Below are 17772 nucleotides of genomic sequence, written 5' to 3'. Positions count from 1 at the left end.
TTATAAAAAGGGCTCCAAGAAACAAAAAATTTATAGGTTAATTATTTAAATTATTATATGGCCTTTTATGACAACACAAATCCGTAAAAAAATTGTTAATTAACAATTGAATAATTTTTTAAAAAATGGTGATACAACTTTTATTACCGCGGAATCATATTGTTCGAAGGGTCTAGATGACACCAGAATTTTTTCAAATTTTTTAATTAATATTTAATTGCCTAAAAAAATTATTAAAAACTACGCTCACTAGAGTGGCGGCGCGCGCATGCCGAAACTGCCGCGCAAAAGCCGATTTTCAACGCTTAATTAAAATTATAAACATTAGAGCTAGAGTTTCGGGAGTCGAGAACTTTTTTGCTAAAATTTTCTGCTCTTTCAGAATCTTTTTTAATATTTGAGCTGTCACTTATACTTTTTGAGATATCGCCAAAAAGCTGGAGGGCTAATTTTTTTAACGGTTTTTTGTTAATAACAATTGTAATTTTCTTTTCCTCAAAAAATCCAAAAAATGTCTTTTTCTAGATGCCATTCCGGATTGCTTAAGCCATCAACCATATTTTTAGGAAAAGGAGAACTATTTTTCGCAAGAAATCAACTTCTCGACTGGACTATTTTAAAACGTCCCGCTATTGCCGAGTTCGAACCGCTCGATTTTAAAAACCCCACTTTACTTTGTCAGTAGTGACACCTGAGGCCTCTAATATATAACACATACATCAGGGCTTCTATTTTCCGGTCTGTTCAAGGTAAAAAATTTTTCCTATAGCTAATTGATAAAATATTTAAGTTATATGTGATGTTCGCTCATAAAAATAGTGAAATATTATAGTACTGAATTTTTTATATACCACATACAAATAATTTCTGAATGATTCGGTTTGGTAGTCGTCATTGATTTTATTCTACAGCAAACCAACGAATTGTGATAATCGTGGTTATATATAAAAAAAATAAAATCAATTTATTAAAAGAATTAACAAACAATAGCATTAACAATTATAACTAAAATTAATTCAGTTGTTGTCAATACTTAGAAATATTTTATAAAACATAATTCTTTTGAAATTTACTGAAATAATTCGCGAATTAGCATGCATCTTAAATCTTAAGGTTAGATAGTGTAATAAATTTTAGTTTGACTTGTTTTTCTTATTTTATTAGTTATAAGATTAAATAATAAAAAATTGACAGTAATAGTTTTTGATTTTTGTTTAAGAAAAATAACAACAAAATTCTCAAAATGAATGAAAAAGTAGATATAAAAAGTTTTTCAACTGGAAATACTAGTCTCAATGACACAAGTAAAAATGTGGATTATACCTCACTTGATGAAGCTAATAGTAATTGGTTGAAACAATTACAAAGTATTTGGAATCATTGTAAGTTTTTTTTACCATTTTTAAAAACTTATTTGAATTATTATATTAATTTAAGTATTCATTTCAGGGAAAAAAAGTACACCAGTTTCTAATGAACTCACTAAATTTTTCGAGTCTGCTCCCAATCCGTATTTGAGTACTCTTAGAATTTTATTAAATGCTGGAGACTTCCATAATGTTAAACCAAAGTCTTCTCTAGCACTAACAAGTACGTTTTAAATGATATTGAAGTTAGCAAACATTAATTATTTTTTGTTTCACTTACCTCAGTAATGAAAACTAAAAATATATTTGAAAAAATTAAAATTACATTCATAGATAGCCATTTTAAAATTTTACATGCAGATTTTTTTTTACAAAAATTTATTTGGACAATTGATTGAAAGTGGGGACTAACATATTTTTGGCTATAAAAAATAAATATATGGATATTTTCCTAATTTTTTTTTCAAACTATTTGTTTTTATGATACATTTAAAATCAGACCCCTTAAGATGGTCTGAAATTAATTTTTCAATTTTATTTTGAACCTTATAATGTTGAAAAAATTAAACGTTTACCGAAAATTAGTAATAAAATTTATATATTTATAAGTACAAAGATTTCTCGTTTTTTTTTGTTTTTAACATACAAAAAAAAATTAGAAAATGTCATCTTTGAATTTTTATGATTTTTTAAAAATGAAAAAACTTACACTGAAAAAAATTTTTTTTTCAAATTATTCTATTTTCGAGCTGAGAAGAAAACAAATGGAATCATTTAAATTTTATAGCCAGAAATAGTGTAGTCCCAACTTCTATATTTGTTGAAAAAATCTTAAAAATTGTTAATGTCTGTTAATCTCAATATTATCATTTTAATGCAATTATGTCTACATTATTTTATTAACCAATTGAATTATAAACAGTTATAGAAGATTTTCGAAAGTGGATATCAGTTCACAAAGAAGCTCACAAAAGTTGTCTTGTTCCTGAACTGAAAATGGCAGCTTTCAAGGGTGTTAGTAAACAACGTAATATGCATCTTGTTAAATTAGTATCTGGTACATATGAATTTGAAAAGGATAAAGAAATGTTTTTGCCCCTTATACAGGTAATCAATTAATAATTTAAAATTTAATTATTATATAATTTTTGTTTTAAGCTTATGAATTAAAAAAAAATCTTTCGTCTTTTTAAAGGCGATGCTGAGTGAGAAAAAGTACAAAGAAGTAGCTCAATACGCAACAATATTGAATCTGCAAGATCACTTTGGAGATGCAGAATTAATATTATTGCCTCTGATTCTTCAAAATAAAAATACAATAGTTGAAGATTTTTTGAAAAATTGCCCAGAAGTACAAGAAAAAATAGTTGTATACCTAGATAATATACTTAGACCAAAAGAAAAGATGCAAGATACATTAATTAAATTTATTGAAGCAAATAATATCACAGATATCAAAACATGTGCGTTACAACCACGTGCAATGACTAAATTAGTAACACGTTTGGTTAAAATATTTAATCTATCACCAGATATTTGCCCAAATTTGCATCGTAAGCGTGAGGAAGGTACAGTACAATTTTTTGTTTACAAACGTTTTGTTGAAGGAAGTATAAGTTCTGAATGCTGGCGAGAAATGGTGCATGAAACTGATATCAAAGATACTAATATTCAAATAAATTTGGTATCAATGATATCACAATACGACCCAGAAGAAGCTTTGTACTGGATAAAAGTGTTTAATCTTCCTGAGGACACCTGGCCCTGGGCAGTAGCAAATTTGGATAATAGATTAACAAATAAATTGGACAACTCATGTGATACTACTGAAATTAATATTGGAAATATACATCAGGGTGAACCCAATTATCATGTTTTGCGTTTATCGAGAGAATCTATAGAGATAATAGATAATACAGAAGACTTTAAAAAATTCATGAATCAACAATTGATTGAATTTTCAGTTGTCGGAATAGATTCCGAGTGGAAACCAAGCTTCGGAGTGTGGAAAAAAAGTGAATTAGCTCTTATACAAATAGCTACAGACAAAAATATTTATATTTTAGATGTAATTAAAATAGGACTAAACAACAGAAAATTATGGCAGGAATTTGGCAGTCTGTTGTTTGGTAACAGTAAAATTACTAAATTGGGATTTGGTATAAGGCATGATATTTTAATGTTTAAAGAATGTTTACCAGCAATGTTTGAATCAATAGAAGGATGTATGAACTACTTAGACATTCACTTTTTATGGAATAAGCTTGTCAAAGAATACGATTTTACATTTCCTTATCCAGGAGATGATAATTTTACTGGTGAAAGTCTTAGCAAATTAGTAGAACTTTGTTTAGGTAATAGGTTGAATAAAGCTGATCAATGTTCCAATTGGGGAAGAAGACCTTTGCGTGAAGATCAGATAACTTACGCAGCTTTAGATGCCTATTGTTTAATTGAAATTTATAATATATTAGTTGATCTTTGTAATGAACGTAACATTCCTCTACAAGAGATTTGCGATGAACTTTATCAGTCTCAGCTTTGTGCGTCACCAAAGAAAATTAATAAAAAACCAGAGGTTAAATCTTCCATTAATAGATTGGTTATTCGACCTAGTTCGGCAGTTACTAAAGAGACTATTAAATTAGAACCTATTCTTGTACATCAATGGAAAGTAATTTGTGATGCAGTTTTAACTAATTTAGTAAAACCTTTAAGAATGTGTGGCTGTGATTGCATTTTCCTTGATCACGATCCAAATTCTATTCAATCAATTAAAATAGCTCTGCAAGACAAAAGAGTATTTCTTACACGTAATCTGAGTCTTGAAAAGGTATGTTTATTAGTATCATTATTATTATTATTATTATTATTATTATTATTATTATTATTATTATTATTATTATTTTCAGCTAAAAAGATTAGGATCTTTACCACCAGAGCAATATTATTGCGTTGAAAGTGACAATTCTGATGATCAATTAAGAGAAGTAATAAAACATTTCAATATCTCCGTCACAGAAAATGATATTTACAGTCGCTGTCAAATTTGTAATTGTGACGAGTTTGTTCAAATTTCTAATAAAGCAATGTGGAAACTTAACCTAAAGTAAGTAAACAAGAATTTTTCTTAATTCTTTATCAAATTAATTATAATAAATAAATTCTAATTTCTAAAATACTCAAAATTTTATTTCACAGGTTTTTAGGTCGAGAATATATGCCTACAGTAACAGAACAGAACCAAAATGATAATTCCCAGGTCGAAGATAGTAGATTCAAAGATCGTACATGGCTGCTGTCGAAAGAAACTTTGCAAACAATGCAGTGTAAAACAAAATATGGAGTACTTATTCAAATTGATAAGGTTCCTGTTGGTATTTGTCGACGAGTTTCAATTTTTTTCATTTGTCACCGATGTGGCCAAGTGTATTGGGATGGTTCACACTATGAGCGTACTTTGAACTTCACTCTTAAAGGTGTTGTGTCTCATGATTCTGAATTAGTTGGAAACTAATACCAGTAGTCCACATTTAGTCCTATGTCTATGGATAGTTCCCAAAAACTGAACTATATACATTTTGTTATTTATAAAATTAGATTTGGTTGCGCATTTATTTTATTTATTATTTTTAATATTGTTTAAAAAGATATTATTTTTTCTAATACGAATATCTAGCAAAGTGTTCAAATAATAAGTTTTATATTTTTGCTTGCGAAGCGTTAACTAAATCTTCCAACGATACAAACTAAAAATTGTTATTCGTATCATTTAGTCTCCAATTAATAGTTGTTTATATAATAATATCAAGCAATAGTGAGATAGCATTAGATACAATAATGAAATTAATGATTAATAATAAAATTATATGATTTAATGTACAAAATAAAACGTACAGAAAAAAAAAGTTTAATTAATGATTCTATTTCTTCTATCTCGAAAATAATACAAAGACTATTTTTCGATCAAGACTTTAAATTAGATAATTTAATTATTTATTTTCTTTTTTTTGCTATTCAGAATATACAGCATAATTAGATTGGTTAAATGCATTTTGTTATTTTATTAATAATATAAATATTATAGGTAGTAAATTCAATTAGTGTGATTATAAATTATTTACCACTATTTTTTAGTTTACATAGGACTTTTGCTTGGTCAATAAGCACGCATTTATGTATTTTTTACTTAAAATGATAATATATAAATTGTCTAAGAATATACATTTCATGTTAGATTTCTATCTTATGAAATGGATATTTGTATGAAGTATATACTGTATGCAGTTAATCAAATTTCTATAGAATTGATTATGTATCGTCATTATTCCTCTTACGATCGTTGTAAAGTATGATATCTTAAAATTCAAAAAATTATAACATCCTATTCCAGTTTTACAAAAATATGATAGTATACATGAATTTCTTCTAAGAAGTATTTTTTTACGAATGTTACATTCGATCGAACCAATGCGCTTGAATAATACAAATATTTTTTTGTGTTATTATACTATAAGAAATGTAGAAGTTAAAAATGGCTTGTTATTTAATTTAATAAGTTAGGCTTTGTAACATTAATTATAAAAAACTATAAGTTTTGATTGTATGTGATTCACAGTTAATCAACGACTTATTTGTAGTGGATTAAGTTCCAAAAAATTAAAGAAAGTTTTATTTGTTACATAATATTTTTTATTTTTTATATTTTTACAGTTATAAATTATAGTTAATGAACAATTTATTCTTCAGCCGTTCATATAAGTTGCATTTGAAAATATATTTATTGTTATAAATTATAAATTATCTTATCAAATTTTGAAACTGGCGATGTTGATTGTGTTTCTGGAGAATTCTCAACAGCTGTTGATGTTGGTTCGTCTAATTCTATGCAATCAACTTTTTTCTTTTTACCAAAAGGTGGTGGTCCAATTAGGTCTTCAACTTCTTCATATGTCAATGTTTCTTGCTTTAGAAGCATTTGTGAAATCTATAAATTAAATATTAATGAGTTTATGAGTTTTGCAAAATAACAAATAATAATAATTTACAGCTATTCGTAATTCAGTTCTTTGTTAGTAATTGTTTCAAATTTTGGAGCTGCCTATTTCTAGCAATAAAAAATCAACTTAACTAAATTTTTTCGAAAATAGATCAATGTGTAAAATAAGAAAATCTGTAAAAAAATGTCAACTTATTAATTTAAAAATAAAAATTTTAAAAAGTCATAAAAAATAAAAATTTTTAAAATATATAGATTTAAGTTTTTTTAAGTTATTTTGTTTTTAGGAAATTTAGTAAAATTTTCAAAATACTGCATTTATAATTCATAATATTATCTTTTCCTAAAGAATCATAATTTTTATGAGACCGTAAATCTCTAAATTTTTAATCTTAAATTCTATAGTTAAAATGTTTCTCAAGTGATTATAAAATGCTCTTTTAAAGTACTGAAAATAAAATTATTATTATAACGTAAGTAATTCAATTAAAAATTTTTTGTATTCTTCTAAAAGTAAAGAATTTATTTAAGTTAGGGATTAAATATATCTGTGGATTGTTAGGATTATATCGACTCAAATGAAAAAAAAAAAAAAAAAAAAAAACTTTTCTTTTTTATAATTTTAAACCTAAATCATTAAAAAAAATACCTAATTCATTGACACACAAATCCACATAATAATCCCTTAAAAAGTTAATGAAATATAGCACTTACTTTTTCTAATTTATCCATATTATTTTTCAATAATTTTTCAGTATCTTTATATGCTTTCGCCACCAACTGTCTAGCTTCCATATCCATTAAATTAGCCAATTTTTTACTATATGGTTTTTTCGTATTCGTTCCAGTTTCTTCTTCAGAATATGAAACTAATCCAACTTTGTCACTCATTCCAAGCTGTCTAACTTGTGTGTAAGCAATTTTGGTAACTTTTTGCAAATCATTTTGCGCGCCAGTAGTTATGCGATTGAAAACAACATTTTCGGCGGCTCTACCTCCCAAAGCAACACACATCATTTCATATAATTGCTCTTTACTGTAATTTCTACGCTCGGTTGGTGTATATTGAGCAAAACCTAAAGCTCCTCGTGTTGTCGGTTTAATTGTTACCTTCAACAACGCATCAGTACTCTCTAATAGCCAAGCAACCAATGCATGACCTGCTTCATGATAAGCAACTATTTCTCTTTCAGCGGGTGAAACACCATGATTTTTCTTTTCTGGACCACAAATCACTCGATCGATAGCGTAAGATATATCAGAAGCATCAATAGCTTTTTTCTTAAACCTAGCAGCATGTAAAGCTGCTTCATTGCAAACATTAGCAATATCAGCACCGCTGAATCCTGGAGTTAGCTGTGCAAGTCTGGGTGAGTAAACTTCTGGTTTTTTGTCAAGAACTATGCTACTAAGATATCTATCAAAAATTTCTTTTCTTTCAGGGAGTGTAGGAAGGTCTATTAAAATATGTCTATCAAAACGACCAGGTCGTAAAAGCGCCTTATCTAACACTTCAGCGCGATTGGTTGATGCTAAAACAATAATTCCTTCTTTAGTTGCCATTCCATCCATTTCTACAAGTAATTGATTCAAAGTTTGCTCCGATTCGCCTGTTGATTGATTCATACCGGATCCACCAGATCGTTTCTTACCGATAGCATCGATTTCATCAATGTATAAAATACTCGGTGATCTTTTACGAGCTTCCGCGAAAAGATCTCGAACTCTGGCAGCCCCTAAGCCACCAATCATTTCAATAAATTCAGAACCATTCATTGATAAAAATGGAACATTTGCTTCTGTAGCAACAGCTTTTGCCAGCATTGTTTTACCACATCCAGGAGGTCCAAGTAGTAAAGCACCTTTAGGTACTTTGGCCCCAAGTGCTTTGTAATGTTCTGGACGTTTGAGGTAGTCTACGAACTCCATAACTTCTATTTTAGCTTCTTTTAAACCAGCTACATCTACAAACCTAACTCCTTTTCCACCACCCGTCAATGGATCAACTAGAGTAAATTTGGCTCGAGTTATTCCACCAAACATATCTCTCCTTACTAAACCAGATTTATTTACTGATCTGCTCACTGCTATCAGTATTCCAATAGTTACAGCAAGTGCAATTAAGAAAGAAGTATTCTCGTTGACACGCTGGTATACTATTGGTACTCCTTGGCCAGGTGGTATTCCAAGAGCTTGTTCAGCTTCTCGTAGTTTTTCTTCCAATTGAGTTGCATCTGCTACAATCATTTGGTAAGTACGAAGTATGCTACGTTTTCCATTTATTACTGCACCATCGTGCAAAACTATCGTTACCCAATCTATGTCGGGTTTTATTATTAATTCTTGAACTTCACCCTTTGCTAGCATTTTATGTACAAATTCATTCCAAGATACGAATGGCGATTCCTGTTTAAAATAAAAATAATTATTAATGTATAACATTTTGCTCACTTTTAATGATTGAACTATATATACAAAGGATTTACAGGTAATTAAAAATGTTAAATTACTATATTAATAATTGTTTAGAATTTTCAAATTAAAAGTGAGAACCACCTTAATTTTCGGTATAAAATATTGAATAATAAACATTTCCGGATATTTTGTTTTTTTTTTTTTTTTTTTTTCTTTATAATTCTTCGTTTTGAAGGTGTATTTTTAAAATAAAAATCATAAAAATAGTCAAAAATAAATTCTTTGATTAGTTTTAAAATTTTCAATATATAAAATATGAAATGTTTAGCAAAAATTTTTAAAAAATTCATCCAAATAAGTTTAGCGATATTCATTATTTTTCCATATGAAAAAAAAAAAATTATAAAAAAAAAAACAATTATAAAAAAAAAACTTTGATGTCAACTTTTTTAATTTTCATGAATTTTACAATTAAGTGATTTTCCTAAAAAAATTTAATCATTGATTTTATGGTCAATAATAGTATGATGCTTTCTTTCAAACAGTTATCAAAAATTTATTTTTAGATTAGTAATTTCGTATATTTATGCTAAGTTTTGACTAGAATAATGAGTAATTTTTTAATTTATCTTTGATGTGTGTTCATTTGCTGAAATTGATGGTCACATCAATTTGAAATCTTAGAAAAGACTAAACATAAAAATTTAATAATATTAATATTAACAGACATCTGGCCGGTTTTGGTTTTATTTAATAATTTAAATGGCACAATAAAAATAATCAAATAAATTCATATCCATAGTTTTTTTTAATTCCTTGACATGGATTTTTTTTCTAATTGATCTTTTAAAAAATCTTTGAATTGTCAGATGTCTTTTAATTTTAATATCATAAAATTTAACGAGCTCACGATGGTTATTTTATGTTCAATTGCTTGTAAATGCTACGGGTATAAGACAGTTAATTAAATCAAATTATTAAATTCACATGCTGAGAAGCAAAAAGGTACATAATGAAAAAATACCTCAACTTTGTATGCCATTCTTTGCATCGGATATATAAATATTCCATAAACAAAACATGATATCAAAAAGAGTTTTATGAAAGCCACTTTTTCATCACCTTGATTGGGAGATTTATTATCCGACGAATTTTGAGATCCATTACTTGATGATGGTTTATTATGACTGATTGAAGATGTGCCAAATTTTTTTTTCAGTAATTTATTAATGGTAAATTTTTGATAAAATTGATTTTGTGATAATATATAATACCCTAACGATCTGCATTCTGTAGAAAATGTATTGAAATTCTAAAAATAAAAAAAAAATCCATAATTTTGTTCTCAATAGAATTAATGAAATATAAAATCATATGTTGTTTTGACTAATTACATTGTGTGGAAACGATGAAAAAATATTCCTCGCCGACTCCTTCCAAAATTTAATAAATTTACGATTAAAATATTTTTTTTCTTTCGGTTTAAGATTTACAACGGAGCTTATGAAATATTTCGGCAAAAATAAATGCCGATGCGTTGATTTCGCTATATTTTGCATTTAAATTCGTTCCGTTACAGTTAAAAAGTTGAGAATGACAGGTTATGATCGGATCATAACTCACGGTAAAAACTTTAGTTTATATTTTCGTGGATTTTTATTAACTTTACGGATAAATGTTCAATTAAACTCATTGAAAAATCATTTTTAAAAACAACTAATTTGTTTACTGCATTACACTAAATGATGAAACTATTTAAGTTAACTGTGTGTTTCTAAAAGTATAAATAGTATAAATGTACAAATTCACAATTTTATAAAATTTTCTATATAAGGTAAAAGCCCCAGTATATGATCATGTACCAGTATATGATTACTCCATGTATTTGTATATCTATATTCGCAAATATAGGTATACAAATACATGGAGTGATCATATACTGGTACATGATCATATATTGGGGCTTTTACCTTACATAAATTCAACTGAGTTGGTAACGTAACCAAACATTAATTTATTTTGTTATTAGCAGTGAGTGTATGACATTTGTCTAAAACAGATTTTTTGAGGTCGATAATTGAAAAAAGTGTTATAGTAGGCACCAATAGATGGCGACAAATGATCAGTAAAGGAAAATTCTTTCTCTAATTTTTCTTCCAATACTTATTAAAAAAAAAATAATTCTTTCGCTTATAAGCGAAGCAGGTATACCTGCATTATTGGAACCAAAAAATTATAGATACTAACGTTTGAGTCATAATAATTTTAAATAATAGAAGGTATGATATATACATTTCGGTCGATACAAGGCATCATGAAGAGTAATTGATAAACTTGTTGAATACTAATAAAAAAAATTAGAACGACGGTTGACCCTAAAGGCCATCCGTGCAACTTCCCGCTCATTTTGTATTTAAGCGCTTAAAATTACACATTACGTTTTTGAGCTCTTCAAGCTCAAAATATGATTTTTGTGTAATTTTGAGCTCTTCGAGCTCAAAACTCTAATAACAGTTTAATAAAACCCAACTTTTTGAATTTTCAAACCGCAATAACTTTCGAATGAATGAACCGATTTTCACGCGGTTGGCAGCATTTAACGCAGTTTTCAAAGCTTCATAAAGAATCTTTGAGTATGAATTAATCGATCAAGGAATTTCGGAGTGATTCCGAAAAAACACTTTTTTCGGTTTTCTTTCGACAACGATAACTCACGAACGAATCAACCGATTTTGACCAGGCTGGCGGCGATCGACGTGGTTTTTGATGTTAAGAGCTGATTAGTTTTTGGAATCGATCGGTAGAGCCGTTTAAAAGTTATTGAAAAAAAACTACATTTCAAAAAATTTTTTTCTGTAGTTTCTTTTAGATTTCTCAAAATCTACCGGTTTGAATCGGTCCAAAGTATATTCAAAATCTAAGTTTGGTCAAGCCTTTTCGAATGGCGCCAACCGCTAAGAAATCGGTCAAGCCGTTCAAAAGTTATAAGAGGGTCACACACACACACACACACACACACACACACACACACACACACTTGGGGCAGAGGAGAAACTGCTACCAGGCGCGTCTCTCCGTAGCGGATGGGAGAACGCTCGCTGTACCTGGTACAGAGGGTAGGAGCCAAATAAAATACGTTCCCGTGGACAAAACTCCCCTTTAATGGGTTGGTCACACTAACTGACCTAACAAGACGATCGTTCCCTGCTGTGACCCACTGGGAGTGACCGGAACCTCGTGTCGTAGTTTCCAACGATGCAGGCCACGGCTGATGTGAGCTTGCTCTGCCGAGGTGTAAGTTTCAGCAGTAGATCAGGAGCCAGCCACTTCGGGCCTTGATCAGGAAGTACGCAGTGAGTGTTAGAGATCGGAATCTTTACCGCTCCGAGCGAGTCTAGTCCGTCCGTGTATTCCGGGACTGGCTAAGTGTCGGCTAGGCCTCAGGGAACTGGGGTAGGAGTACTATCTCCGAGGGTACACCCGTTCCTAGTTATGACAACCCGCTCCACTCCGTACGATGCGCTGGTGAATTTAAAAGTATGAGTAAAATTCAGGAAAACAACAATAGTGAAAACGGGCCTCATGCCCAACAAGCAGCGATTGAAGCAAGCGCTGAAATGAAGCGGTCGCAAGCGTTGGAACGCCTTGAAAAGCTGACCAGTGAGCTAAATGACTTCATCCAATCTAAGGTCAATATCCACAAGGAGATTAAGACCAAGACGATCAGCATAGCCAATGCCCTCCAGAGATTCAAGAAACTTGATGAAGGATGGCGTTTAACAGTACGACGCACTTCTCGCACTACACCGGAGAGAAGCATTCAAGCAACTGTCGTGAATGAAGAAGCAATGGACACTGGAGCCGAAGGTGACGGTGAATCAGTCGCGGAAGACAGAAGCAGAACTAGCAGCAAGACAACTAAGAGAAAAGATCGATCTTCTCCCGACCCAACGATCTGCCAAGTTGTGAAGAAAAAGGACCTGAAACCAAGCCCTCCGAAAAACGGGGCAGTGCAGAACGCCGGAAAAAAAGAGGTGACTGAATGACAGAAGGTCCAATCCAAGAAGGAGAAGAAGGAGCAAGCGAGAGAGCGGTTACCAATACAACCGGTGAACAAATCTCGGCCGGAGCCTAAGCGGAAAAAACCGCGAAAATTCACCAAACCAGATGCCTTAATTATTCGACCCGTTGAGAAGGCAAAATATGCCGAGATACTGCGTCGGATTAAAAAAGATGTCCCACCAGATCAGACCCGTGACGTCGTTGACAAGGTTCAAAAGACGAATGATGGGAATATGCTCATTACGCTTTCCAGAAAGACCGCAGACAAAGGACAAGCTTTGCTGAAGACCATCAAGAGCATCCTTAAAGAAGAAGCGCAAGTCATCTGTAAAGGCCCAGAGGAACAGCTTGAAATCCGGGACATTGACGACGAAACAACTAAAGACGATGTTCGGAAGGCCTTACAAGAGGCAGCTGGAAATGACTACGAAATACCTGAAGATGTCATTAAAATTCGTCCGGCCTACAGAGGTACTCAAACTGCTTCGGTACGATTGCCAGCAGCAATAGTGCAGAAGATACTCGGAAAGACAGGCAAAATAAAGATTGGCTGGGTAAATTGCCGTGTCAGAGCAGTTAAGACACCACTATGATGCTATAAGTGCTGGCACTTTGGGCACACTACTGCCCAATGTAAAAGCGAAGTCGACCGATCTGGGCTTTGCATCAAATGTGGGCAAACAGGTCATCAAGCTGCTCAATGCCCAAATAAAGTGAAATGTGCGTTATGTGCGGAAAAACCTGGCTCTCAGGACACTGCTTACCGGTCTGGTTCTGGCCGATGCCCAGTCTTCCAAGAATCACTCCAGAAGCTGACAAATAAACGAACATGAGGATACTGCAGCTTAATATCAATCACTGCGAAGCTGCGCATGACCTGCTTATGCAGACAGTACGGGAATTAAAGCTCGACGTTGTACTTTTATCAGAGCCATATAAACATTTAGCTGGACAACCTTGGGAGACGGATATCACCACGAAAGCTGTGATCTGGGCTTGTGGTAAGCTCCCTTTCCAGAGTGTAGCTACCAATGGCAGCGCTGGCTTTGTAGCAGTATCAGTAGATAGCATCCGTTTTTACAGCTGCTACGCACCACCTAGCCTCTCAATTGCTGAGTTTACTGACTTCTTGGATCGACTGACCGAGGACGCGAAGCAACATCATCCAGTGGCGATAGCCGGGGACTTTAACGCCTGGGCAGTGGACTGGGGCAGTAAGCAGACTAATGCACGAGGAAGAGAGCTGCTAGAAGCTCTTTCTACACTAGATGTAGTCTTGCTCAACAGTGGTGACACGCCGACCTACACCAAAGGTGACGCAAGCTCGATTGTAGACGTCACTTTTGTCAGTACCAGTCTTGCTAAAGGTAACTCTAACTGGAAGGTACTGGACATCTACACTGCCAGTGACCATCATGCGATACTCTGGAAAACGTCAAACGACCAGAACCTCAGGGGGCTTATCAAGCAATTTAACACTGTCGGTTGGAAGGTGAAATCTTTTGACCCAGAAGTATTGCTAACAGCCCTCGATAGTGATCCGATAGAGACTGGATGTGCAGAAGAACATACTAAGGCCCTGATGATGCGAGTAACACAAGCTTGTGATGCCAGTATGCCTCGCAAACGTGTTATGAATTCAAGACCTGCGGTACACTGGTGGAATGATCATATCAGCAACCTCCGTAAAGAGTATCATCGAAAGAGAAGAATATCACAGCGTGGCTATCAACGACCTTACTCTGCAGTGCTGATCGCAGAGTACAAAAAAGCTCGTCGTGAACTTAATAAGGCCATAAAAGAGATCAAAGGAAGATGCTGGAAAGAGCTCATATACGAGGTCGACAAAGACGTGTAGGGTCGGCCGTATAAGGTGGTCATGACGCACCTGAAGAAACAACAAATGCCGTCACCTACGTGTCCCCAACTCCTTCAGAAAATCGTCACTGCGCTGTTTCCACAGCAACGCAGTCTCAATTATCAGTCAACGCAAGATGAACTGGACGACATTCCACCTGTCACTGAAGAAGAATTGTTGGAGGCCTGTAATCGGGTAGGAAATAATAAAGCGCCGGGATTGGACGGAATCCCTAATATAGCCTTGAAAACCATCATAAAGGCAGCACCAACATTATTTCTAGACGCTTACAACGCATGCCTCAAGAAGGGGACTTTTCCTCGTAAGTGGAAACAGCAACGGTTAGTACTTTTACCTAAAGGGAAGAAACCGCCAGAAGAATCGTCATCTTACCGACCACTCTGCATGCTAGATACGGCGGGTAAGATATTTGAGCGTATCATCCATCAGTGAATAGATGCAGTAGTCGACCCACTCTTGACAGATAACCAGTATGGATTCCGGAAAGGACGATCAACCCTGGACGCGATCAACCTGATTGTTAATACGGCCAAAGAGGCAATCGCAGGAACTAGATGGAAGGGTGGAACGAAGAAGTACTGCCTGGTGGCTGCCTTGGACATCAAAAATGCTTTCAATTCCGCTAATTGGGACTGCATCATGCAAGCTCTCGACGAGAAGAACGTGCCAACATATCTTCGCAGACTAGTGATTAGCTATTTTACAGATAGAGTGCTGAAATACGATACAAAGAATGGTCCGAAAGAGTATGATATAACCGGTGGTGTGCCACAGGGCTCTGTTCTTGGTCCACTTCTGTGGAATATCATGTATGACGGGCTCCTGAGACTGAAGTTTCCAAGATGTGTCAAACTGGTAGCGTATGCGGATGATGTTGCCGCAGTGATCGTCGCCAAACACCTCGACGAGATTCAACATCTGTTTGACATCACTTTTGAGAAGATCAACCAGTGGATGGATACAGTGAACCTATAACTGGCCAAGCAGAAGACCGAAGCAGTGCTTATTACCAGCCGAAAAGAAGTTGAAACAATTAAGCTAAAAGTCGGTGACCGAGAAATCACATCACAACCTCATATACGATATCTAGGAGTGATGCTTGATGCCCGACTCAACTTCAAGCAGCAATTGGAACACGTCTGTACGAAAGCGTCAGTAGTGAGAGCTAGTCTCGCACGATTGATGCCGAACGTCGGAGGCCCAAAGCAGAGCAGGAGGCGACTATTGTCATCAGTAGTCACATCGGTGCTCACCTACGGAATATCCATTTGGGCTGACGCACTAGAGGTGCAAGATTCATGGAGAAAAGCTGGACCAATATATCGTATGAGTGCGCTACGAGTTGCAAGCGCCTTTCGAACAATATCAAAGGAAGCAGTGTATGTCATTTCCGGAACTTTGCCGCTCAGAGTCCTAGCTGAGGAAAGACGGAACCTTTACCAACGAAAGAGGACAACCCCACAAAGTGCCGAGGATCTCAGAGCTGAAGAACGGCAGAACAGCATCGCACGATGGCAATCGCAGTGGGACGCTGCGACAACAGGGAGATGGACACACCGTCTCATACCGAAGATCGACGTTTGGCTAAACCGAAGTCATGGCGAGGTCAATTACTATCTGACGCAGTTGTTGTCAGGACATGGATGTTTTCGGACGTATCTTCACCGCTTCAAGCATGATGATTCACCGGAGTGTCCGTCCTGCCCAGGAATCAATGAAGACGCGGAGCACGTTTTCTTTGAGTGCCCACGATTTTACCCACAGCGAGATGAGCTGGAGATGATCCTAAAGAAGAAAATCCAACCAGAGACAATAGTAGAAGCAATGTTGTCATCAAGAGCCTCCTGGAACGCCATCAGCACATTTGCAACAGAAGTCCTTATAGACTCGCGTTCCATCGAAAGAAGAAGAGCAAATGACAACAACTAGAAGAAAGGTAAAATAACACCTTAGCTACCAGAAGAAAGAGCAGTAGCTAGATCCTCCCCTCACGAAGTAATGCCTAACGGCGGTTTCCATGAGGGATTAGGGGAAAGAGGAAAAGGGGTTTAGGGTTTAGTGGGTAGGGGCGCTAGCGTCGAGTTTTAGTATGACACTGCGTCGAGTCGCCACATATCCAGGCCAAACAACTATGCCTAGAATCCGTAAAAGGGATTCCCCCCCCCTCAAAACAAAAAAAAAAACACACACACACACACACACACACACACACACATACAGACATACAGACATATGGACATCATCGCGGGATGTTAAAAATTCAGAATCATGAGTTCAAGTAATTATTCATAATAAGAGCTTCGTTTTACTGCCTCTAGGCAGTAATTATTTTACAAGGCAGTGAAGGAAAGTCTGTTGATATTTTTAATTGTTGTTTTTATTTTTGTCTATATTAGATATTAAAAGTTATTAATATTCTTTCTATTTACACGGATTTATTAATGGTAGATCCACTTCAACAAACTTGTACCTATACGTAAATTACATAATCAACGCCATGAACCAGGGCCTAAATGTTTATACACTACACACTGATTTTAGCAAAGCTTTTAACCTGGTCGATCATGAGATATTGTTAGACAAACTCCACCACTATGGAGTTTCTATACTAGTACTGCCCTGAATTGGTTCCGCTCATACTTAACGGGTAGATCCCTGCAGGTGAGAGTGAATGATCATATCTCTGATGAATACAGTGTGAATTCGGGCGTTCCTCTAGGCTCTCACCTAGGACCTATACTTTTTAACATCTTTATCAATGACATAGCTGATAACCTGGATTGCGAATACCTACTATTTGCTGATGACATGAAAATATTCAGAAAAATAAACAGTGAGACCGACCATCGTATACTTCAGCTGGATATTGACAAATTGCACAGTTGGTGCTTTGAGAATAAACTCAACCTGAACATTAATAAATGCGCAATCATGATATTCACCTGATCACATGGCTACAGAACGCATAATTATAATATTAATGGACAACAATCGCCGAACTCTACCTCGATCAAGGATTTTGGGATTACTTTCAACAACCACATATTACT

The 17772-nt window shown here is 34.1% G+C and overlaps 2 protein-coding genes across 3 annotated transcripts; one reads left to right on the top strand and one right to left on the bottom strand.

Annotated features, from left to right (window-relative positions):
• Positions 1–701: 701 nt before the first annotated feature.
• LOC123266662 (exonuclease mut-7 homolog) lies at positions 702–6048 on the top strand. Of its 2 annotated transcripts, none has more exons than XM_044731009.1 (7): positions 702–749; positions 1220–1382; positions 1450–1590; positions 2290–2474; positions 2563–4200; positions 4280–4476; positions 4569–6048. In XM_044731009.1, exons 2-7 carry the CDS (start codon positions 1244–1246, stop codon positions 4882–4884), a joined length of 2616 nt encoding a protein of 871 aa, XP_044586944.1. In that variant the 5' UTR covers positions 702–749; positions 1220–1243; the 3' UTR covers positions 4885–6048. The 2 variants fall into 2 exon arrangements, with proteins under 2 accessions (XP_044586944.1, XP_044586945.1); XM_044731010.1 differs by lacking the exon at positions 702–749 and adding an exon at positions 1031–1113.
• LOC123266663 (paraplegin) lies at positions 6037–10581 on the bottom strand. Its single transcript, XM_044731011.1, has 4 exons — positions 10176–10581; positions 9806–10093; positions 7081–8772; positions 6037–6354 (listed from the first exon to the last, which is right to left on the bottom strand). The coding sequence occupies exons 1-4, from the start codon at positions 10338–10340 to the stop codon at positions 6154–6156; spliced, it is 2346 nt and encodes a 781-aa protein (XP_044586946.1). The 5' UTR covers positions 10341–10581; the 3' UTR covers positions 6037–6153.
• Positions 10582–17772: the final 7191 nt, after the last annotated feature.

The sequence above is a fragment of the Cotesia glomerata genome, linkage group LG6, assembly GCF_020080835.1.
Source record: "Cotesia glomerata isolate CgM1 linkage group LG6, MPM_Cglom_v2.3, whole genome shotgun sequence".
NCBI classification, from domain to species: Eukaryota; Metazoa; Arthropoda; class Insecta; order Hymenoptera; family Braconidae; genus Cotesia; species Cotesia glomerata.
The sequence above is the reverse complement of the archived record's forward strand: the minus strand, read 5'-3'. Positions and strand labels throughout refer to the sequence as shown.